General features: G+C 52.2%; 1 protein-coding gene across 15 annotated transcripts in view; it reads left to right on the top strand.

Moving 5' to 3' along the window:
* The first annotated feature begins 6268 nt into the window (after nt 1-6268).
* The window catches only part of GRIN1 (glutamate ionotropic receptor NMDA type subunit 1), a 40165-nt gene continuing 23120 nt past the window's right edge, over nt 6269-23313 (top strand). For 10 of the 15 annotated variants that reach the window (XR_007510063.1, XR_007510061.1, XR_007510059.1 and 7 more), the window contains exons 1-5: nt 6269-6621; nt 9906-10040; nt 17526-17702; nt 22258-22320; nt 23092-23192. Coding sequence is in view for 8 of the 15 variants with exons in the window: in XM_049833297.1 (XP_049689254.1) it covers nt 6364-6621; nt 9906-10040; nt 17526-17702; nt 22258-22320; nt 23092-23192 (734 nt within the window). In the remaining 7 variants the exon portion in view is untranslated. The remainder of the gene's footprint in view (nt 6622-9905; nt 10041-17525; nt 17703-22257; nt 22321-23091; nt 23193-23313) is intronic. The other 5 variants (XR_007510062.1, XR_007510058.1, XM_049833301.1 and 2 more) reach the window with 2 other exon arrangements.

Below are 23313 nucleotides of genomic sequence, written 5' to 3'. Positions count from 1 at the left end.
CTGGGCCCTGGGATGCAAGGGGAGCTCTGAACACTGTGGTGGGCTCCTAGGAGGGGGACAGGAGGCTTGGGCATGCAGACAAAGGGTCTCTGCTGAGGAGATGCTTGCTGCCTCCTCCCACAGGCAGGTTTCAGAGGTGGCAACTCTTGCACATTTCTGCACACATCAGTGTGAAGACAATGTCCTGATATTGAGGACACCTGTCTCTGGAAGGGTTGCAAGTTCCAGAATGCCTCATTTGTCATTGACCTCTTTTTCCTTTCCCCTTTTCAGCTTCATACCAGCTCGAAGAGGTTGGACATGCCAGAGATCTCACTCTCTACTTGATATGGTGCAACAAGGTGGCATGTCTGCCTACCAATGAAGTCTGTCACCACCTGGACTCTGCTGGGGAGACACAGCCACCTGGAGAAGTTCATATGGCCCCTTTCCCAGGGAATTTGGCCCCTCCAGCACACCTCCAGCCTCTTCAAATGGTGGGACCATTTCTGCTTGAGCAAGAAGCTGCACAGGCACAAACCACCACATCTTGCAATGAGCAGGGTTGCAGGCTATTGGTGCAACAGTAGACTCTGGTTTTCCAGTGTCCCCAGAGAGTCTCTGGAGATAAAGGGAGTGAATCTGACAGCCCTGGATGTCAGCTCTACCTTGTGAAGGAAGGCAGCCACATCCCATTGGCAAGCTTTCCCATGGACACCCCAGCTGTTGGACTGAGCTCCAGCATGGGGGGCTGTGCATGTTGGGGAGCACCAAGGGCTGCATGGGGGCTGATGTTCCCCAGTGTGCTCCATCTTCAGCCACTCTGCACCAGTGACTGCATCACCGCATTACTTGGGCCCAGGCTTCAGCATCCTCTGAGGTAAAGACATGCAGGAAACCCCCAAGCAATGACCGATCTCTCTGAGCTCCTTTCCAGCCTCTGCTATGCAGCAGTCCCAGGGGGCTGGAAGTCCCTTGAGGACAAGTTGTCCCATCTCCTGGGACATGACGTGCAGGCAGCTGAAGCCCAGCCACATCTTGGCTGGTTTTCTAGCAGAAAATTGGAATTCTGTCAAAATGAAAATTTCCCTACAGAGCATTTCAAACATGTGAATGCTTTTCCCTTAGAAAATTATTCCAGTGGAAATTGCCACCCACTCCTACTGCACATCTGACTGTGTGTTTCTGTGCATTCAGTTCCTTCTGGTTTCATAGAAACTGTTTCTGTGTTTCTCACCATCTTTGCCTCTGGCCATTGATGTCCCATCCTCTTACCAGTCACCTGAAAATCTCCCTGTCCTCTTAGGGAATCTCTTGGTGTCCAAAAGCCAGCCTAACTGCTGTCTTCTTGTTTTAACTCCCCCCAGCCTTGTGAATGCCCAGCTGCCTTGGACGAAGGCAAAGCGCTGGTGGATGGTGGGAATGGCGCTGGCGCATGGGTGATGCAGTAACCTGACAGTGGAGGGGAGAGATACCTCAGTTCTGGTCACTTGGCATAGGATACTGCTGCAGCTTCTTTCTGTGATAACAGGGACTCCAGAGGTGACACACACTGTGCTTGGGAGGGTGGCAAAGGCCCTTAGAACTCTAGATCCTGTGCCCTGTGGGGAGACCTGAGTAAAGACAACACGGATGCCTGTAGCAAGGCAGCTCTGTGCTGCACCAGCACCGGAGCAGGAAACTGTGCTGCCTGGTAACTCCACCAGCCACAACTGAATTGCAAAGTAGGCTGGGATGAGTTCCTCTCAGCTGGGAAAGCATTTAGGGAGAGCACAAGACCTGCTTAGGGACTGCAGTCCATCCTGGGTGTCATCTGGAAAAGAGGTGGAGACAGGGCCAGAACATAAGACAGCAATAGCTCAGGCAAAACGGCTGCTCACACACTTTCCCCTTCGTCTCCACCCCATTGCTCCCTGTAGCTCCCCCAGCACAGAAATAATGCCTTTGGGCACCTTGCTCTCTGCAGATACCAACCATTGCCTGTCAGTCTGGCTAGATGGCTGACACTGTGACAAGAACGTCCTCTGCTGTGTCCCAGCTGCTCACACAAAGTCCATCCCCCAGTGGACTGATGGTGGGGAACACACTGTGCCAGCTTCCAGGTGGGTGGTGAGGAGCTGCAGGGGACTCCTGCACCTTCTTTCTTGTCAATCATCCCTGCCTGCTGTCTGCCACCACCCGCTGCCTGCCTTGACCTCAGACTGGGGTTCAGTGCCATTCTTTGTCCCTGTCCCAAGCTAACCCTGTGTTGGTCGCGTGGCAGAGACCCACCAAGGGCAGGTGTCCTCTGCCTGCAGGGTACCCAGGGCATGGGACTCTCCTGGGAGGTGTCCAGATAACCGAGCAATAGGAACAGGACATGTGATGAAACTGGGCAAGAGGCTCTGGCCATGGCATGGAGACAGTGCAAGGAGGGGAGGGTTACCTTCTTCCAAATTCACCGCCCTGTCTCCCCCAGCTGTGGTGGAGCCAGCTTGCACTGACAGAGCAACTCTGGAAACAGCTTCTCCAGTGCTCAGAGCCCCTGGGGAAAGCACCTGCACAGAGGCAGTCATCTGTCATTGCTCCTGGTAGGCAACACCTAATACCGCAGGCAGCAAGCACTCTCACGTCTTCTGCAGCAGCTCATGAGGAGTTTTTCTCCAAATATTCTCAAGGGACTTTTTCACCATTTTTTCAACCTCTTTGTAAAAAATGTGATCACCAGATCTGTGGGCAGGTGTCCCATCCGGGATTTCCCAGTGCTTTGTACAGAGGCTCAAGCCATTGCCGGCTGCTGCTCTGACCCCTCAAGGGTGCACCAAGGACAACACTGCCCCCTTTTTGTTTTGAAATTCATGATCTCTGACCCCCTGGTCAATATTAGAGGCGTCCTTTCCCCTCAATGTTTCTGCTGCATCCACAGTCCTGTCCTAAGGGCAGGACCAACAATACTTGCTTCTGCTCACGTGACTCTGCACTGACTGTCTTAAAATATGTTTGGCACTCTGTTTATCAAACAACCCAAATTATTTGGCATCATTGTTTTCTGTCTCACAGATTTTATCATCAGTGATTGCTTCCAGAGCAATGGCAGAAATACTCAAGTATCAACCACATCACAAATCCTTTCATACCTCTAGGAATGCCTGCATCCCATTGCAGTTCTTCACTAACAACCACTCTTAGAGATCTGCCATGGCCACCCAGTATGTGCTTTACTTAGTTCTATACCTTAGATGAACCACTCTTACATCTTGCAGCTGTATGTAAAAAGCATTTCCATAGCCTGTGTTGTAGCTGTGCAGTTACTTCTATGAATTGAATTTTAACTTTCTCCAAAGAAGTATTTAGTTTGCTTGGCAGCTCCATGATGACTGGCACAAATTACATATTCCTAATGCTTGATTTCCTCTTTTATGAAATTCCATACTATCTTTTCCACCGCTGGGACTGACACCTTACCCCAAGGCAGATAAAATTTCCAGCTGGGTTCACAGTTGCTCCCCTGAAGTCTCTAGGTTTTACACTGACTTTGGCCATGGGAGGAATGACACCATTCACAGGCAACAGGACACCACACAAACATCAGTCCCATGCCCTTGTCCAACTCCCCTGCATCCATCCAGAAGGTGCCAGATAGAAAAACATGCTAATTGCTAACAGGCAACTGTGTTAAGTTCTTGCGCCAAACCATGGCTAAGAAGGTTGCCATGATATGCCAGGAGGCAGCGGCTGGGAAAGTAAAGACCATTGCTCGCTACAGAGTCCTCTACAAGGATCAGCTGGTGGATGCAGTTGTGCTTGCTATTTACACGGCTTCCACCCTGGGAAAGCCCTGCGTGCACCCATTGCCTTCAGAAGATCAAAGAGCCTGAGGACACAGCAAGAGTGGAAGTCATGCGGTGACAACATCTGTGCTGGCTGAGCCTGACTGCTTGGATATTGTGATCGGGGCTGTTCCTGATGCCAGGACAACATGGCCCAGTGGGAGGCATGACCTGAGAGGGAAGCAGGCCTTTCTCAGATCTTTGCAACAGTGCTAGAAACAAGAGTCTCTGGAGACAACAAATGAATGGAGGCACAGACCGAAGACCCTGGCTCCTGACTATGATCATCCTAGACTCCTGGGCAACACAGAAGGGGCTCAGTAACTGAGCTTCTTTTTCTCCCTGCGGGGAACTCTAGATAATAAGGAGGAAAGACCTTTTGCACTCCAATGTGAGCAAGCCAAATAATATTTCAAAGCCTGCCTTTTTCCTTTGTCTTCTCTGCTAAGTCCCCTGCTGTGGCCAGGTCTTGCCTTTATTATTCTACTGCCATCACACCCACCAGGGTCTGGGTCTGTATAGCCTGCTCCTAAACAGTTTCTTCCCAATCTACTGGAAATGCGCCTGGTAGGCAGAGATGGGATGAAGTTAAATGTGTGCCGTCTAAGGGTATGGATGCAACTCTCTTTAACTTGCACCCTTTGTCCCTTCAAGACAGCACTCAGGCCCTTCGGGGTGGACAGAGCCATACCACATGAGTACAGCAAGGGCCTCATCTCCATGTGTGGAGGAGTAGGAATGACACAGTGACACTGAAAAGGGTAAAGCGTGCCTGGAAGTCCATGCTGAGAGCACAGCAGGATCAGTGTAGAGCTCCACGCAAAGCACTGCAAGAGTTAAGGTGAGGTGGGGCCATTTTCCTTCTCTCACTGAGTGCGTCATAACCTCCATGGGTTTCATTACTTTCCCATGCAGTTGTCCGCAGCTTCTCTGAGAGGGTCAAATAGCTGGAAGGGTGCTGTGTAGCACAGCAGCCCCTCATATGCTGAGACCCTGCAGCATTACACAACGGCCATTTTGCTTCTGCAGCTTCTTCCGAGTGCATGTGGGCAACATGGGACACAGACAAAATGGTTTCCATGGCAACTTGCACTTCAGCGATGCCAGTGAGGAAATTTGCGTTGGGGGAAGAAAATTCTGCTTCAACTCACGTTGCAAGCAAGCACAGAGGTGGGCTGTGGCAATACCCTAGAAATGGCTGCTGTAAAAATATCTCTGGTGATTTTTCTTCTGCAGTGCTCACCCTTGGCTGGCATACAGTGGGCTGGCTGATGGCATTTGTCCCATGCAGTTACAAAGAAAAACCCTGTCGGTATCTGCAACCCCTTTGTTTTTTCAAAAAAGGCCAAAGTGGCAGCTCTGGGGAGCAATGTGCTGTTCTGGCCACCTCACCCCTCTGGCCCTGGAATGAGAGAGACATGGTCCAGGAGTGAAACTCAGTCCCTTTCAGCTATGGAGCTGGACTGTCCTCCAGGTGTTGGCCGCTAGCTGCTATGCCTCCATTTCCTTTGGGGAGGCTAATAGTAGCCCAGGGGCAGGTGGATAAAGAGAACCCCAAGAAATCTCCTCGGCAGACAAATCTTAAGGTCATAGCCCAGAGTAACGTGGTGAATTTAATGGAGGAAAATGGCCGGTTGCCCTGTGAGCTAATGTCTGGAAGAGTGGTGGCTCTGTCTGGAGGGACAGAGTGAAGCCAAGGAACCAGGCTGAGTGTCTGCTTAACATCTCTGCCTAAGATGACCCTTGTGTTGGTCAAGGGAGGGTTGTCCAGCACTAGAGTGAACATAGACCCCGATGGCGTTCATGTCACAAGCAACTCTCCCCAGGCAGGGCTGGGGAAGTGCGTTGTTCAGAGATGCTGCATAACTGGGAATATTTGTTCTGGAGAACAAATCCTGAAGACCCTGGTTTACCCCCAGTCTGGTGTGATTATGCCTGGGGAAGACCCCAGCTTACCCAACACCTGGTGTGATTACGCCTCCCGAAGCAAGGGGAACACCCAGTCCCCGAACGGGCAGCGGGGGCGAAAAGGACGTAGCGGGACCCCCGGGAGATTCTCTCCGCTGCGGCCGGAGGCTCAGCCCCAGACGACCTCCGCACCTCCCGCCCCTCCCGAGCGGCGCGGGAGCCGGACCCCAGCCCCGCAGCCTCCGTCCCCGGCCACTCGCCGTGTCCAGCCGGGCGGGCAGCGGGGCTCCCGTCCGCCGATCCCGCACCAGCGCCCAGCGCGCCGGGCGGGGCACTGCCGCAGCGCCCGGGGCCAACGGGGGGTCCCGCCCGCGCTCCGCCGGGGGGCCGGGGGCGGGCCGGGGGGAGGGCGCTGCGGCAGCGCGGGGCCGGCGGAGCGGGAGGAGCCGCCGGCGGAGCGGAGCGGCGCGGAGCGGAGCGGAGCGGCGCGGAGCGGGCGGTTCAGCACCAGGGAGAGCGCCCCGCGCCGCACCGCGCCGCGCCGCGCCGCGCCGCGCCGGGCCGGGCCGGGCCGGGCCCCGCATGGGGCCGCGCTGAGCGGGGCGGGCGGCCCCTCGGCGGCGGGGCGCGGGCGGGGGGGGCCCGGCGGGCTCCGGGCCGCCCGTGGATGAGCACCATGCGGCTGCTGCTGCTCGCCCTGCTCTTCTCCTCCTCCTTCGCCCGCGCCGGCTGCGACCCCAAGATCGTCAACATCGGCGCGGTGCTGAGCACCAAGAAGCACGAGCAGATCTTCCGCGAGGCGGTGAACCAGGCCAACAAGCGGCACGGCACCTGGAAGCTCCAGCTCAACGCCACCTCGGTCACGCACAAGCCCAACGCCATCCAGATGGCCCTCTCCGTCTGCGAGGACCTCATCTCCAGCCAGGTACCCCGGGCCGGCGACTTCCCCCGCCGCCGCCGCCGCCGCCGCCGCCGCCGCCGCCGGGCACCCCCCCGCCCCGTCCCTGGAGGGCGCCGAGCCGCCGCCCCCGCGGCCGCAGCGAGCCCGGCCCCGCGGCGCCCCGCGGCCGCCCCCGGGGCTCGGGGCGGGCAGAGCCGCGGCCAGCGGGGTCCTGCCCCGGGGCCCCGGGGCGCCGCTGGCCGCATTGCAGCCTTTATGTAAGCGCGGCCGGGCTGTACGCTCCCCCGCCCGGGCACCCGCACGCGCCCCGGGGCACCCACGGGCTCGCACACGCACCCCGGGGTGCACACGGGCTCACGCACACAGAGCGGGTGTGCGGACATGCCGACCCAGCAGCACGCGTGCAGAGAGCGACATGCATGCACACATACATACACCGTGCGCGGACACGCAGCACGGGCGCGCGCGGGCGCACACAGAGCTACGTGTGCACAGGCTGTGTGCACGCATGGGCAGCCACACACCGTGGGTAGATGTGGGCATGGGGAGCCCCACGCGTGCACACACACTCTGTGTTCATGTTATCGCTGTGGGAATGCCCATGGGCTGCACTGCATGCACACACATATGGCATGTGCGCACACGCATCGCTGTGCAAACACGGGCGCACCCAGAACGCTACGCGTCTACACCCACACCACTGTGTGACCACGCGCTGTGCCACATGCATACATACATCCATGTGCACACATGAGCACGAGCTGTGCCAGGCACACACATGCACTGCCACACAAACACACCCCACTGCGTGCACTACAAGCACGCACACACACACAAATACACAATGCTTCATGTACAGACACACACACCTGCACATCATCCCAGGTCATACACTTGCATAACTGTGCACCACAGCTGCACGTATCCCCACCGCACACAGCATTATGCCCCCCCCCAGCACCACACAATGCATGAAACAGGCACACAAGCAGATCCAGCGTACATGCACATGAGACACAGGCACACACACAGAGAGACTGCAGATGCATAGACACAGCGAGCACACACCTGCACAGACACAGAGCCATGGGCTCACACACAGTGCGTGCAGTGCATGTGCGTGCCTGCACACACAAGCACAGCGCGCTCCTCCTTCCTGTCTACATGGGTCACTCTCAGCGCACACAAGGGAGCAGTCCGAAACTGTAGCAGTGGTGGGTGCAGCCTGGGTAGCCTGTGGCCCCTCCATCTCCCCTGCATGTGCTCTGGGTGCTGAGCCCAGCTAACCAGCCCCCATTCCCCCCACTCGGGGCCATCAGGTGGGCAGACAGTCAAGTACAAACCCACCCCCACCTCAAACACACCCATGCACATGCAAAAAGTGTACACAGACCCATGCAGAGGTAAAAATCCCTGCACCATGGAGACTCACACACACCAACACGCACACATAAATGCATGTATGCACCCAGGCACACACAAAACCAGCGAGGGCAGAGGGATCTGGAGGGGCCAGAGGTGAACAGCAGAGCAGAGCTGACATGTTCACAGCTCAGCTTTCCAGTGTGGAGATGGAGGATGGCTGGAGACATCCCTCGGGGTGCTGGCAGAGCCGGGGCGGGAAGCACAGCACAGGCTGTAAAAGATACCCCCTGCCTGGCAGGGAGCATGAAGAAGGCTCAATTGGGTCCCTTGCTGAGCTGAGGCTCCATTTAAGCAACCCAGCTGATGGATGCCGGTGTCCATGCCACCTCTAAGCCTTGACCCCCGGGCCTGTGCAGGGTTGCAGGCGCTGGCACATTCCTGCATGAGCGGTGGGATGCGGGGGAGCACCTAAGCTGGGGTGCAGAGGGGGCTGCGGGTGCTGGGGGCTTCATGGGCTGGTGGTGGCCACGCTATCCCAACATGCAGGGGTTCTCCCAGCGCCATGGCCCCAGCATGGGGCACAGCCACCCTCGGTCCTCGCTCACTGGTGCTGTGCCCAAGCAGGGGTCTGCGAGGCAGAGAAAGGGCTAGGAGCCTGAATGTGCAAAATGGCTCCTGTTAGTCAGCTGCTGTGCGGTGCAGCACAGCGCAGCCCTCACCCCCACACAGCCCCCAGCCTCTCCCCCCAGTGCCTGGTCTTGCCCAAGGCCCATACACCAGCCCTGCAGAGTGCAGGTCATCACCCACCCCTCATTTCAGCATGGCACCGGGCACCTCTGCGTACGGCACTCCTGTCCTCCTGCCGCTACAGGTGACCTCCCCAAACCCTTCTCCAGTAATTCCTTCCTTCTCCCATGGTAGGGTCTCCGACCCCTGCCCCAGCTTGCTCTGCAACCTCAGCTTGCTCCCACCCAACACCAGGCAGGATCTTCCCTCTTCCCACCCAGTCCCCAGCTCCCCTTCCCCAGGCACGCTTCGTCTTCCTCTGCTGTCCTAGGAAGCTGCCCCTCCAGCCTGGGTGCAGAGCACATCCTGGGGCTTGGGCAGATGCTTGGGGGAGGAATAAGTATTATTTCCTCCCAGACATCAAAGTCCTTGCACTGATTCACCCTAGCTGGAAGCCTGTCGCCAGATGGGGACATTCCTTGTGCTGTGAAAGGGCATTAGTGTAACAAAGGATCCCCCAGGGATTACCCAGCTCCTTCCTCTCCCTTTTACACAAAATAGGATCCTGCTGGAGACCAAAATTCCAGCCCTGTAAATACAGCAGGATCTTGCCAAGATCCTCCCCCATTTCAGTATAACCCAGATCCCCTGCACCCCATTCCCATTGCCTCAGTGTGCTGAGGGCAGATCTTGGCTCCTGCCCCCCCCTCCACGCCACCTCCCAGCTTTCTCATTTCTCTGTGTGCTCAGGGCCAGATGGCTGATTTGCTCTGTGGCTCTGCGCTCCTTCTCCTGCCCGGAGTCCCAGCTGACCACTTTGTTTGTAATAGTCCTCAGAGGGGAATTACAACCGAGTATTAAATGTGTGGTTAAAGAAATCGCATTACACAGTGTGACTGTAAGGGAGATGTTTCCCTTTAATCTGCAATCCATGAAAGTTATTAGTTTAGCGAGCAGAGCGGCTAGGCACGGCATTTCCATTAAGATATAACCCTCAACAGACCCATCACCTCTACGCGGGCTGCAGCCCGAGCCGTGGCACAGCACCCCTCACTCCCCAGCGCAGTCCTTGCTTTGCCGTTCCTGATTATTTGAATGCCATTATCATGTTAACATGGGGCTGTTTAACATTGCAGAAAAGAAAAGGAAAATAATCACACTCAATGGCCAATGTGCTCCTGTGAAATAATGTTTGTGTCATGTATCCTGTCCTACAGGTCTATGCAATATTAGTTAGTCACCCTCCTGCTCCCAACGATCACCTAACACCAACACCCGTATCATACACAGCTGGCTTCTACAGGATCCCTGTCATTGGTCTGACAACACGCATGTCTATATATTCTGATAAGGTAACTGATGCATGTTTCTAGTCTAGTACCTCATACATGTGGTGTAAATCAAGAGTGCCCATCAGGAGGGTTAATGATGTCTACACTACCCTGCCTATCTATGTGTCTGTCCATCCACCCTCTCCAGTTAAACCTGCAGCTCCCTCTTTCTCTCTCCTGCATTCCCTGGTACATTATTTTTTTGCAGCTGCCAGTGTTGACCTACATAGTGCTGGATGATTTCTGCAGCGTTTCTCTGCCAGGCTGCTGGGCTCACTGCTCTTCAGCCAAGGCAAATGCACAAACCAGCTCCTGCCCTGCTCACTAGTGACAGATGGGGGGTCCTGGGTGCTCCCTGGGTGCAGGGGGCCTGCGGAGGGGCAGGAAGATCGTAGTGGAGCCTGTACATCAGGCTGGAGCTCTCTGGGGCTTGAAGGTTGTTTGGTTGCATTCACCTCTCTGGGTTTGTGTGATATTGGTAGGGAAGATAATAGAATTGATTAACAAGTTATCCTGAGGCTTTAAAAAACATTCAGTCCAGCCAGCACTCAAGAAAGAGGTTAAAATTCCAGTGTTTCAAACCACTCTCTGCTGTCCCTGTGAAAACATTGAGACTTTCAGGCTGGATGAGGTCCTGCTGTGTGCAGGGGCTGGGAGCAATGCCCTGGCCTGGGCAATGAGATCCTGCCCTGCCCAGCTCTTCCACCAGGCACTCAGCTCACAACCTGTCTTGCAAAGACACTTCAAGATTAGTAAAAGCAAAAGGAGGAGCAGAGCCTGGTGGACCACATGCCATTGAAGCCTTGGTGGAGCTTTTTGTCCAGGTGCACGAGCTTAGGGGGTGAGATCAGGCCTGTTTCAAAGCACGAATCAGCCTTGTCTTGGAAAATGTGAATATTCACAAATGCAAATGTTCAGTGCAAAAATAGTCACTCCACCTACATGCTAAATGAAGTCAAATTTCAGGAGGGAGGAGCAGAGCATTGCAGGGATGCATCCCACAGGACTGCGCGGCTGGAGCAGCAGCCGGTCTTGGCATCTCCCACCATGGGAGATGGGAGGTAAAACCATGGGAGGACAACCAGCAAGCCAATACCACAGCAGTGACAGCAACAGTGGCTGCCGGGGGCTGGGGACCCACATTCCCCAGCAAGGTCCCATCAGACACTGTCAGAAGGAAAGGGATGATAATAGAGCTGGCAGACTGAAGGAGAGGGCAGGCAGCAGGTAGGAAATGTGCAGGGTGAATTTGGTTCATGTTGCCAGGGGGAGGAGATGGGTCTGATCAGCAACATCACCAAGAGGGACCTTGTCACAGTGCACATGATGACGGGAAGAGGAGACCCCGCATGCTATCAGTCCAGGTTAATCTCAGCACATCCATGCTCACCAAAGCAAATTGGCCGCCTTTTCCGTAGCATGACCTTGTGCTGAACTTGCGTGCTCACTCTGAGGGGGAGGGAGCTTCTCCGGCAGACTCTGCTTCAGCCATTTTTTCCTATTTAAAACATATTTTCTGCCAAAGTGGCTCATAAAAACTACCTGGCTCACTTCAGAGCTGGAGGAGCAACCCACTGCAGTGGCAGGGAGATGCTCTCCACTGAACATTTAGGGATGTTGGGCAGGTTCAGGGCTGTGGGGTGCACCCGCCTGGCAGAGACTCGGGCAGGGAGGCCACACGGCATGTCTCAGCCCTCCAAGTGCTCCTGCCTGGCTGGCTTCATGCTCAGTCTCCTTCCCACCAAGGCAGCCAAGGGCTGGAGGACTTTGAGCTCTATGCAGGGAGGGGAGTTGCAGGCAGGAGATGGGGCAAAGGCAGGGACTGGGTGGGTAGAGGATCAAGGACATTGAATAGTGGAGTGGCAAGAGCTGGAGGTGACAGCAAAGGTGGGAGTGGAGTGGAGGACAGCAGAGCAAAGGCGTGTGAAGGCATGGGACAGGACAGTGCGAGGCTTTGCACACCCCATGCAGGACAGACTGGCTGGTGCAACATGGGGACATTCAGCTGGTTCCCTTTTTGGTTTCCAGTGATCAGCTTGCTTTTTTTCTTTTTTTTTTTTAATTCAGGAAATTATATCTTTCAGCTTAGTTTCTATGGAAACAAGCTTGTAAGATCACTTTGTGTATGTGCCCAATTGGTTTTGAAGGCATCAGCCAGTTTTAGCTAAATTTCACAGGGGGTTGAACTCTCAGAGTTAATTATGGTCCTCCCAAGGCTAAGCTGGCAGGAAGGGAAAGGTGTGGGCCTCAGCACAGACAGGTTTTCCCTGTACCTTTTGATGCTCTCAGAGCATCTTCAGTCAAGCACAACGGTCCACGAGCTATAGCCAGTCTTTCAACAAAGACACCTGAGGGAAGCAAGCTTTATTGCTCCCAGTATTCAAAGAACTATTTGTTCTAGAAATGGTATTGCAGCTATCAAGCTGAGCACTCTGGCTTGGCAGCCTCTGTTTGGCCTCCTTATGCCTACATCTTATGAAATCATTACCTGTTTCTTCACTGAGATCCTCACATCACTCAGCACAGTCCCACCTGCATGGTGAGGGGGTGTCTGAAATCCCAAGTAACCTCTGAGTGAGGTGAGCAGGGAACTGCAGGAGGAGAGACGAGGGTCTCACAGTACAGGCAGCAGAGTGGTACCCATCGCTGTGGTACCTGTCACTATGGAGAGCCCTTCATGGTCTCCTCATGGACTGAGCATTTTAAAAGTCACTCTCTCACCTTCTCACGCTGGGCCCCCTGAAGAGACAGGCTGGACTATTGCTCTGGTGCTTCTGTTCCCCATGTGTCATTGTGGATATTTATATCTCATTTGCATCTCAGCTGAAAAAATGAGATGACATTGACATCTTGAAAATATGGGAAATATGAAATGACACTGAGAGTGTGAGAGTGAAGCTTGTGGGGAAATGCACAGCTCAGGAGTTGGGGTCTGGTGCCATTCATCACCACCACTTGGACCACACCTACGTGATGGAGATGAACGGACATGCTGGGTACCCCGAGGTGCAGAGCCCACACCATCTCCCTGTCAAAGAGGCAGTGCAGCAGAGAATCAAGGGTGGCTCTTAACTGACACCTGCTCTGCTGCTGAAAGAGACAGAAAATGGAATTTAGTCATTCTGCACTTGGAGAGCCATTTCAATGTCCAGCACCTGGTCCTGCTAGTTGAAATGAGGTCTCTCTCTCTCTCTCCAGCCTGGGCCTGGGGGTGGCTTTTCCCTCTGGTTCCTTGTCTCAGTATAACCACTCCATGGAAGTGGGGAGAAAAGTGATTCCCCTTGACCGGGGTCGGGGTCAGGGTCAGGACTCCTTCACTGGCACCTGCAAGAAGGGACTGGAGAGGCTGGTTAACACAGTGTAGAGACGTTTGCCCCGGGAAGGGGTTTCACAGCCACCGCCAAGTAGCACAGCCATCAGCAGGGGTTGCCTGCATTGCGTCAGAGCAGGCAGGGGGGTTCTGCACACTGAAGCCAGTGCTGATGGCAGTGATGGAGCCCACCCATCCCAGCAGAGGTGAGCTCTTCACAGGCTCTCAGGATTCAAGCTGGGAGGAGAACAGAGCAGCCCCACCACTCCACAGCTGCTGCTGTGGTCCTGGGCCATTCCCCAGGGGCTGACAAGTCCTTTCCTCCACAGACTGTAGGAAAAGGCAGACGACGCATTTGCGCCTGAGCTCCCCATATGGCTGCCCCCACTAAAATCCCTCCCAGCACATCTAAGCTATTGCAGAGTTATCTCGGCTCCCTCCCACGTCTGCAGCTATCATGTGGGGCAGTGGGCAGGCTGCTTTCTGGCGGGGCTAAGCGACATGCGTGCTGAATGGCGGGCAGGCTGAACAGAGCAGGGAACAGAGCAGCCCAGACTCCTTCCATGGAGACACTGGCCAGGGCTTCTTTTTCATACCCATCTGATGATTTTTGCTAAATTACCAGGAACTTTATACATTGGAATCTCTGTCAATCTCCTTGAAACTGCCCAGACAGCTCAGTTTTGGAGTGCACTGCTAGAAGGGGGATTGACCACATTATTTCCTTAGGTAATCAAACAAAAGCACATTGTTTCCTCAAGCTGGTAGGAAAAATTACTCTGTCAGCCATTGACCATGAGCTATGATGAGCCCTTCGGCAGACAGAGGTAAAGAAGATAGCGATCCTTTCATTCACGGATGTGTACATGGTCCTTATGTGGACACGCATGCATTGCCTGGTGGCCCATGCCTGCACAACCCCTATACATGTGCACATCCCCTATGTAGACAAACTCCAACGATAGGCACCCACACATGCACCCTCCCCCAGGCATGGCATGGCCAGGCCATGTGCAGACTCTTTGTGCACAGCTATTCAAGCGCCCAAGCACGGTCCCAGCGTGGGTACATGCACACACATGCTTTCTGCATGTACATGCCCACATTTATGGATGCAGAGAGTCCTTGCTTTCACACACACACACACACACACACACACATATCATCTACTTAAACTTAGCTCCTCTTCATATGTACTCGTATCAGCCAAGTCAGTACCACTAATAATTTGCAGTTCCTAAGAGTTCTGACCTAGCACATGTCCCCAGCCTCGTAACCACGCTCACTCCCAGTGCATCTAGGCTCCAGCCCCATGGGTTTCTGCTGAGCTAATTCCACTTTAAAGCCTGGATTCCATCCCAACCTGTATTTACTTACTTTTTGCAGAAATAGAATTAAGTGAGGAAGCCCAGGGCTGAGCACACAGGTTTTGGTGGGGTATAGAAGATAATGCAGGAAGCTGCTCCTTGGCTTGGGGTTGCTGTCAGCGATTTCCATGCTCACATCCCAGCACTCCTGGCAAGCGGCAGGCACCCTCAGAGGAGAGCAAATGATGTGAATCCTGCAAAACATAGTACAAGGCCAACAGCTGATTTGTAATTAGGAGCATTTTTTTTTCTGTGTGCCTGATCTGAGGGGAGCGGGTTATGACCCATGACAGCTTAGAGTTAGACCACTTGTAGCAGTACATCAGGGACGGTGCTGACGAGTGGTGCAGCTGAAATGAGTTAACATACTGTGCCTGTTGTCTCACAGAGGCTGTGTTAAAAAATCGGGTCTTTATAACAATTATTTCTCTAAAATTGGGCTAACTATGGTGCATAAATTGTTGCATCCACACACTTTGCAGTACAGCCCCATGTGTCCATGTGCTGCATAGCCAGGAAAGCTCTGTGCTGGGTTTCAGAAGGATTTGCCAGAGACCTGTGGGAAGTCACTGACTATGCTGTGATAGGGGTTATCAAATCGCACAAAACCTGATTCCCAACTGCCTCTGCACATCACAAATTGGACTTCTTAACCTTTGGGGGACTCTACTTTCATTTTTTCTGCCAACCTTTGGGCCCTGCAGGGAAGTTCAGGAGTCCCAGGTGCATCAGAAGCTGAGCACAGAATATGAATGCTTATCCTAAAATCCAGAATCAGCATTTACAATTAGTTATTCTTCATTATCCTATTTAATAACTAAAATTCTGTAATCTGAGAGCTGACATACCATCATAGCAAGTCCATGACCCTTTTAACACCACCTCAGAAAGCAAATTTGCCTGAACTGTTAAACCAAGTTGCTCTCCAACAACTTTGCAGTAAAATTTGTTCATCTGACCTAGGGATATGTATTTACAACACTTAAGAAAGCCATGATCAGTTTAAACAGCATTTTTGCGAGCTAGTTGGGAAACTAGAAAATAATTTGATGCAATATATTGAAATTTCAAAGATGTTTTCTTTTTAAAATAAAAGGGATCGAAATAATTTTGAGTTAGAATTTTGATTTTTTTAGCCTTTTTTTTTTTTTTTGCTATTAGCTATTCTGTTCTTTTTTCATTTCTTTCCTCTTTTCTGATTTTTTTCCATTTTCATTTTTCATGGATTTCCTTAAACCTATTAAAAATCTCAGGGATTAAAAATTAAAAATGCTTAGACCCATCTTCTGTGCCCCTGGCTTGAGCTGTGCAGCTGGACCTGGAAATACCTGGGCACTTCTGCTGACTTCAAAGAGAGGTTGAGCACCATGTTGGTGTGGAGACCATAGCTGTCCTTGCATTGTTTGTCCCTATGGGGCTTCTTCCTCATCCTGTTGATTAGTACTGGGCTTGTGGGGTGAGCTGCATTTCTCCTGCTCTTCATGTAATTGGGAATGTTTGTATCAGTCATACAAAACTGCAGCTTGTTACAGCTCTCCTGATTCATTTCCTCCTTTGATCGAACATCCACAGTTCTTCTCAGTCTCTTCGGTAATTAGGAAATGTTTCCAGTGCTTTGATATTTTTGCTGCTGCCTCTGTCATTTCTGTGTTTTGGGCCAGGACAGCAGAAAGGACCTCCTGTCCCAGTGCAGACAGACCTGACCATGACAGCGGTTTTGCCCTATTTTCTATATGTTGCATGGTTCGGTTTGGCTTTACCACTGTGTTGAGTGTGAGGAAAAGGCATTATCTGGTCTGCCTGTTCCTCCTGTGTGGGTCCATGGTGGACACGATGTCTTTCCCCTTCCAGCATGAATTACTTTGGCCCACTCAGGACTATTATTTCCTACCTGTGCTGGGGCTGGTCTCTGGATGAGCAGGTATGGACAAGCCCTGTTTGGTCCAGAGGACCATCTCAGCCCTAAAAAAAGAAATATGATGGTGCTTTCCTTTTTGTCCTCTCCAGTTCAGACTTCTGCCTCCCTTTAGCATATAGCTGGTTTGTCAAGGAGCATCCGTGCTGAGCATAAGCACTTTCATTTTCTAATATTTGACTCCAGGGCCTTTTTGAAAAGCTGCATTTTTTTGAAACCTCTTTGTCTACTACAGCTTTTGGTCCAATTGCTCCCCTAAGAGTGCTGTACTTAATTAGCCTGGAATTGCTATTGGTCAATCATCCAACCATAATGATGTCTTTAACCAAATCAGATAGGTTAGCTGGGGCATGAGTGCAGAGCTGCCTCCTCCTGTGTGCTGCTGCAGAACAGGCTGACCTAGAAACAGCCGAACAGCATATTATAAAATTGCTTTTCTGAACTTCTGTCTTGACAAATAACTAATATATACCTGCATGTACACGCAGCTGCTCCTTGTCACTCTCTGAAGGGAATTTGTTTTCTTTTTAATGTCCATTGCTCAATAATATTTTTAAAAAGTCAAGAGGAAAGGCTATATTTGCACTGAATGTTGCTGACAGTTCATTGCTGGGTAGGCTTTTCTTCACCATGCATTTAGAGACCACAAAGCAAAAAACCCGCTTTGCCATGTGCCGAATTAACCATAGAGAGGTACAAAATTGTAGCCAGGGTTTGCTTCTCAGCCAGAAGAAAGAATTGTGGGTCCCAGAGGCTAGCTCAAGTCGTGCAATCCAGAGGTCTACCAAAAATTGCTGCTCTGCCTCTTTGGCCTTGCGATCCCAGGCCTGTCCCTGCAAACCTGCCCGGCCCCTGAGACGCACCCTGGCTGACAACCCAACCAGTCTATGTTGAGCTCTTGTTCTTCCTTGCAGAGTATCCACCTGTCCTTTTTGCGCACGGTCCCACCATACTCTCACCAGGCCAACGTCTGGTTTGAGATGATGAGAGTCTTCAACTGGAATCACGTCATTCTGATAGTCAGTGACGACCATGAAGGTCGTGCTGCCCAAAAGAAGCTGGAGACCCTCTTGGAGGAGAGAGAGTCCAAGGTCAGTTCCTGAACATTGTCTTGTAGCTTTGTTTAAGCAACAACAACAAAACTAGAAGTCTTGGGCTGTTGTATGTATGTAGATTTCTGTATGTAAAACACCTTTTCTTTCCATTGTAACATGGCTAACATGCTTAAAGCATCAACAGTGTCTGACTAGTACCTGACAGAACTTTGTACTTTATTCATTTCACTTGCTTTGCCATGGTCAAAATCTCCTACATGTAAATCGACTACAAAATGAAGGGAAGGATAACCTGGAGCTCTGCAAATGCCTCGCCCAAGATTCCCACCTAAGGAGAGGACCAGTCGCTCAGCTTAGGGAAGCACCTGCCCCATTGCAGCCACCCACGGGCCAGGCAGACCCAGCAGTGCTAAACCAACCCCGAAAAGCAGCTTCTGAATTGGCTAACCGGAGCTCACCTTAGTGGCTTAGGAGGGGCAAGGGCAGCCGGCACATTGATGCACGGAGGTATAATGCACCCTCTCTATAAAGCTGTCAGCTCTGCAGCTGCAGGCTGACGCCCCCGTTCCCATCTCCATTGAAGCACATGCCAAACGCTGCTTTCCTGACACCCCATGCTGTTACGAGAGGGCGGTTGCGGCTGGCGGGAGCAGCTTTATCGAGGAGGTGCACTGCACCTGCACTCAGGGCCACGCAGGGGAACAGGGAGGGAGGCAGGGGAGGTCCCTGAACCTGTTAGAAATTCAGGAGGACAACCATAGACCTGCTGCCATTGAGTAAAAGGACTGAGCAAGCGTTCAAGATGAGCAGGCAAGGAGAACACAGGGAGCCATTCAGCTGCAGTGCTTCAAAGGCAGGCGCCTGTCTGGAAGGCAAGGAACCACCTCCTGCCCTACGGGGTGAAGTCCCAGCATGTCCTCTTGCCCGGGGCAGGGTGAGGCCCCCTTCGGGTGGGCAGAGTCTGAGCCCATCTCCAAGTCTGCAGCAGCGTCAGGGCAGGCACCCATTCCTGTCTGTTCCCTCCTGGGTCACAGGCAGGGACCACAACCTGCGCTTCTCCAGCCCCACCAGCAGCTGCTGGACATTTGGCAGCTGGCTGTTGAGGAGACGTGGCCATAGACACTTCTTGTACTTGGAGTTGGCAGCTGAGCTCTGAGGGACCAGAGAGAGCAGCCTGCCACTGCTCTTTGTCACCATTTGTCAAGCCACTGGAGGAACAACTGGTGCAGGGGTGCGGGCTGGCACAAACCACACTTACCAACAGGCTTTTGTTTTTGGTGGTGGTTTTCAAGAATTGTCATCCTTGCTGCATCCTGGGCCATCGTGAGACACTGGTGTGCCACCAACCATGGTGGGATCCTCCTGCCTCCAAAGGCAGCTTCCCACTGGGTGACAGCGGGCTGGTATTTCTCTTCCCAGCACAGTGTCCCTCACCCAGGGAGAGTTGTGGAAAGGTTGTTCCCACTGTCAGTCTGTCATCCCTTTCCTTGCACCTTTTGATTTCCACTTTCTGTTTTCCTGCAGCTCCTGTGAATCCCCTTCTGCTACTCCCTCTCATGCCTCCACTCCCTGCTTCCTCCATGCAATGCTCCCAGGCACAGGGTGTATTTCTTCTTCAGCCTGCCCATCCTACAGGAAAGATTTGATATCTGGGGCTTGAAAGATGGGGGAGGGAGGGTCTGTCCTCAGACCTTCCCTGCATTTGCACTGCATCTACAAAATGTCTTGGTATCTCCTGGCAGCCACTAGGCTACTGCAAATGCCCTGGCCATCCTCCAGTGTGGGGCATGTGCTCCATGATGGTAGGTCACCTTGTCTTCCCTTTGGAGTGTGCCGCTGCATCTTGTTTCTTTTTCCTTTGAGGAGCTTTCTCTGGTCAAACTGACTGGTCTGACTGGTCTTGAAGGTAGTAGATACACCTGTTGGGGCTTTCCAGTCTTCCTCAATCTCTTCTGCTGTGTAATTGCTCTTCTAATCACTTGTGTGCTGACTCTCTTCATGCAGTGAAGTGATACCCTGGACCCCTCCCCAATCTCCTCAAGGGCAGCCTGGGCCTTGGGGAGGGAGCAGGCAGGAGACCTGCTCTTGACCTCTTTGAGGCTTGGATCACAGCCTCTGAGGACCTGGGGGATCTGCTGTGGGTCACTTGCCCACCAGAGCTCTTGGATCTGAGCATGGCTTGTCCCCTGGAGTCTGCACTGTCCCTGAGTGCCACTCAGGCACCATTGCATGGATTTCCACTTCAAGCAGGTGTTCAGAGCCCAGCACCCGGGCCAGGCTCGCCAGCCCTGGCCCACCCCACGTGCTGGCCTTGTCTTATGTCTGTCTGCAGTAACTGTCAGCCTGGAGCAACTGCTTCATGCCAGTACAACTCTGCTCGTTCATTTGGGCAGGCCACCATCGCACCAGTGCTGCTGGGGTTCAGGAGGGAGTGCCAGATGCTGTGAAAATCAGTTTGTCCAAGTCAGAGGTGGCAGGTCCCTGGTGTGCTGGCTCCTCTTCTCTGGGACAGTGTTGCTCATGAAAGTGGTAATTTTTTCAGTGAATGCTGGAGAACATGGTGGAAAGTGAATTTTGAATTTGTGGGTGCCTGTGTGAAACACAGGCTGAGGAGCAGGGAAAGGCTGCAGGATGACATGGAAAAACGGGAAAGAGAGGAGACATTACTGGTCTAGTTCTCACAATAGGGATAGTGACAGGGATAGGCAGAGGTGATCAGGTGCCATCAGGTCCAGCTTTGCTGCACCCAAGACCCTGCTTCACTTTGCTGACCAGCTTGGGTCAAGGTGCCAGCACATCCTAGGCACACAAGGCAATTCGTGGCTGGAGGCTGCAAGATGGATGACCAAGTTTCTGGCTAAATTGATGGTGCCTGAGGAAAAGTGGTCAATATCTCATCACTGGAGAATATTCATGCTGTCCTGCTGCACCTGTGCTCTCCTTGGAGGCACTTGTTACTCCAGGTCTCACTGCGATCTGAGCAGCCTCTAAGAAGCCATCGCAGAAAGCCTCACCGTGGATGCCATCAGAAGTGAAGGCAGACCTGGGCTCCAGGCAGATTTTGCCTCCTCAGATAATTTTCCTTGCAAGGACCCAACTTCTTTGAGCAATGAAAAATCTGTCAGGCTGTGTCCAAGGAGAAGAAAGATTACACAGCTGCACAGAAAGGAGACCTGGCAAAATGTCCTGCCAAAGACTGGTCTGAGTGCTCAGGAAGAGGCAAGCTATTTAGTTTGGAAAGCAAGATGCAGAGAAAAAACCTGGCTGCCTAAGGAACAACCTGGGAACATGAACCCTTGCATTACGGGGGTGCAGAGGGTCAGGTTCCTGGCAGGGATCAGTTGCCATTGCCAAAAGATGCTGCGAAATGGAGATCGGGATAGAGCCATGTCCCATACCCCATAAACACAGATCAGGGATGCCCAGCTGGGGCAAGATGGGGCCAAGAAGAAGAGGTCAGACTATGTCCCACCAAAACCAGCCAAGCACTATCCTGCAGGCACTACCAGGTTGATGCTAGTGGCCTGACCACAGGGACTGCTCCCAGGAAGATCCACAGGGCTCTGTGCACGCTGCTGCAGGGTCAAGGCTCCTGAGAGCAGAGGCTGTTGACCCTTAGCACGCTGCTTGGAGGAGAGGAAGCTTCCAGAAGAGGTTTCATGCCCCTGGCTCCTTTGGGGCCAAGCAGCAGAAGTGGTTCAGGCAGGAGACAAGGGGAGGAGCAGGCTATCTGCTCCAGTCTGTTATCTGCAGGGTCAGTGCACGTTGAGCCACCTGCCCCTAGTCCAGCTGAGATGCTCTGGCCAGCAGCATGGAGACCACCAAGCAGTGAACCCCACTAGCCACGTGTAGAGCCAGGTTATGGGCACCGTGGTCTCCAGCAGCTGCACCTCCCAGGGCCACCCGTGTGCCCTTGGCCCTCCCCAAGCACCAGGTAAAAGCTGCAATGTCATCCCATGATCACCATTGCTTCATATCGCCACGCTTTGAGCCAACACGGGACATAGAGAGCTTTATCTTTCTCTTTTGGACGGCAACAGAGCTCCAAAAAGCTGCTCCCTCCTTGCAGGGGGTGAGAAGTTCAGCTGAGACACCTCACTTGCTGTGAACTCTCTTAGGGTGAACAGAATTGTAATGATAATAGTGACAGTAGTAATGCTAATACTCTTAACTGTAACAGTTTGCATTTATCCAGCACTTTCTGTACACAGCATTTTGTCCGTTACTTCCACAGTAATTCCATGGAAATCCCACCACTTAGGCCCTTAGACATGCATAGATTGTTTCTGAGTTTAAAATAAAAATTTCTTGCTGAAGAATTCCCCAGTCCCACAAGGGAAATGCAACTGCATCGCAACAGCTGTGAGACTCAGGCTTGCTCTAACCGATACGGCTTTGCACCTTGACGCTCCCGTGAGAGCTGAGGCACTCTCTCCTGATAGTGGTTTTTGCGAGCTCCAGCGTTATAGAGACCCTTTAGCAAACAGTGGAGGAGGAGGTGGATGTTGGATTGCTTTACTACACGTCATTTTCAACTGTTTATAATATTCTTCTGTGTCTACATATTTTCTCTGTGCACATTATTCATCAGAGTAAAAAAAGGAACTATGAAAACCTCGACCAACTTTCCTATGACAACAAGCGAGGACCCAAGGTATATATGCATGGAAATGCACGCCGCCCACCAACCTAACTAGCAAATGAAAAATAGCCACAGCCACCAGAAAAATAAAAAAGAAAAAAAAAAAAGAGAAAGAGAAAAAAAGAAAAGAAAAGAAAGAAAAAAAAAAGATCCATGACTATGTTTCTTGGTAGCACGTTTTTATGTTGAGATAGTTTGGTTTGGACTTGAGAATGGAAACCTAGCCAGCTGACCCTGGAAGGATTTCTTTTTGAAACATGCATGTGAACCAGTAATTAACTTGCAAGTTTTTTTTTTTTTTTGAAAAGTTGAACCAACCCCCTTTCCTCCCCAAAGGAAACGGTTCCTTGGTGTAAGTTGCTCACTTTTACTCCCAAAGGTTAACCCTGTGCAATATGTTTTTTTCATTTCCCATGTTTTTGAAAAACAACACTCGTTTGAGTTTTCAATTGCATTTCAAAACCTTTTTCTCTTTCCTGTACAATGCACGCCTCTTTTTGGGTCTTGATTGACTTCAGTTTGCATGCACAGTGCAAAAAAAAAAAAAAAAAAACCAAAAAAAAAAAAAAACAAAAAAGCCAAAACTTTAAAAGAGAAAGGAAGGAAGGAAAGAAAGAAAAGAAAGAAAAGAAAAGAAAAAAGAAAAAAGTAGCTATAACCAACCTTATTTAGCAGACTTTTGTGCAGTTTAATGAATTCTCTTGACCCTTTTCTAGATAGCATGGCTCTCACAGGCAGTCCTGGGGCTCCTGCACTAACCAACTTTGCTCACACTAATCACAGGCTGAGAAAGTCCTTCAGTTTGACCCTGGAACCAAAAATGTGACGTCGCTGCTGCTGGAGGCTAAGGAGCTGGAGGCTCGAGTCATCATCCTTTCTGCCAGGTAAGGCAGAGCTGTCCCTTCCCCTCCCTGCTCTGATTTCCTCATTCTCCCCTTTGCAGCACTGCTGAGTGCTGGAGGCAGTGCAGATTTGGGGCATGTCATCCTTTCAAGGAGCAAGGGA

This window comes from Accipiter gentilis, chromosome 29 (assembly GCF_929443795.1).
Source record: "Accipiter gentilis chromosome 29, bAccGen1.1, whole genome shotgun sequence".
NCBI lineage: Eukaryota > Metazoa > Chordata > Aves > Accipitriformes > Accipitridae > Astur > Astur gentilis.
The sequence above is the reverse complement of the archived record's forward strand: the minus strand, read 5'-3'. Positions and strand labels throughout refer to the sequence as shown.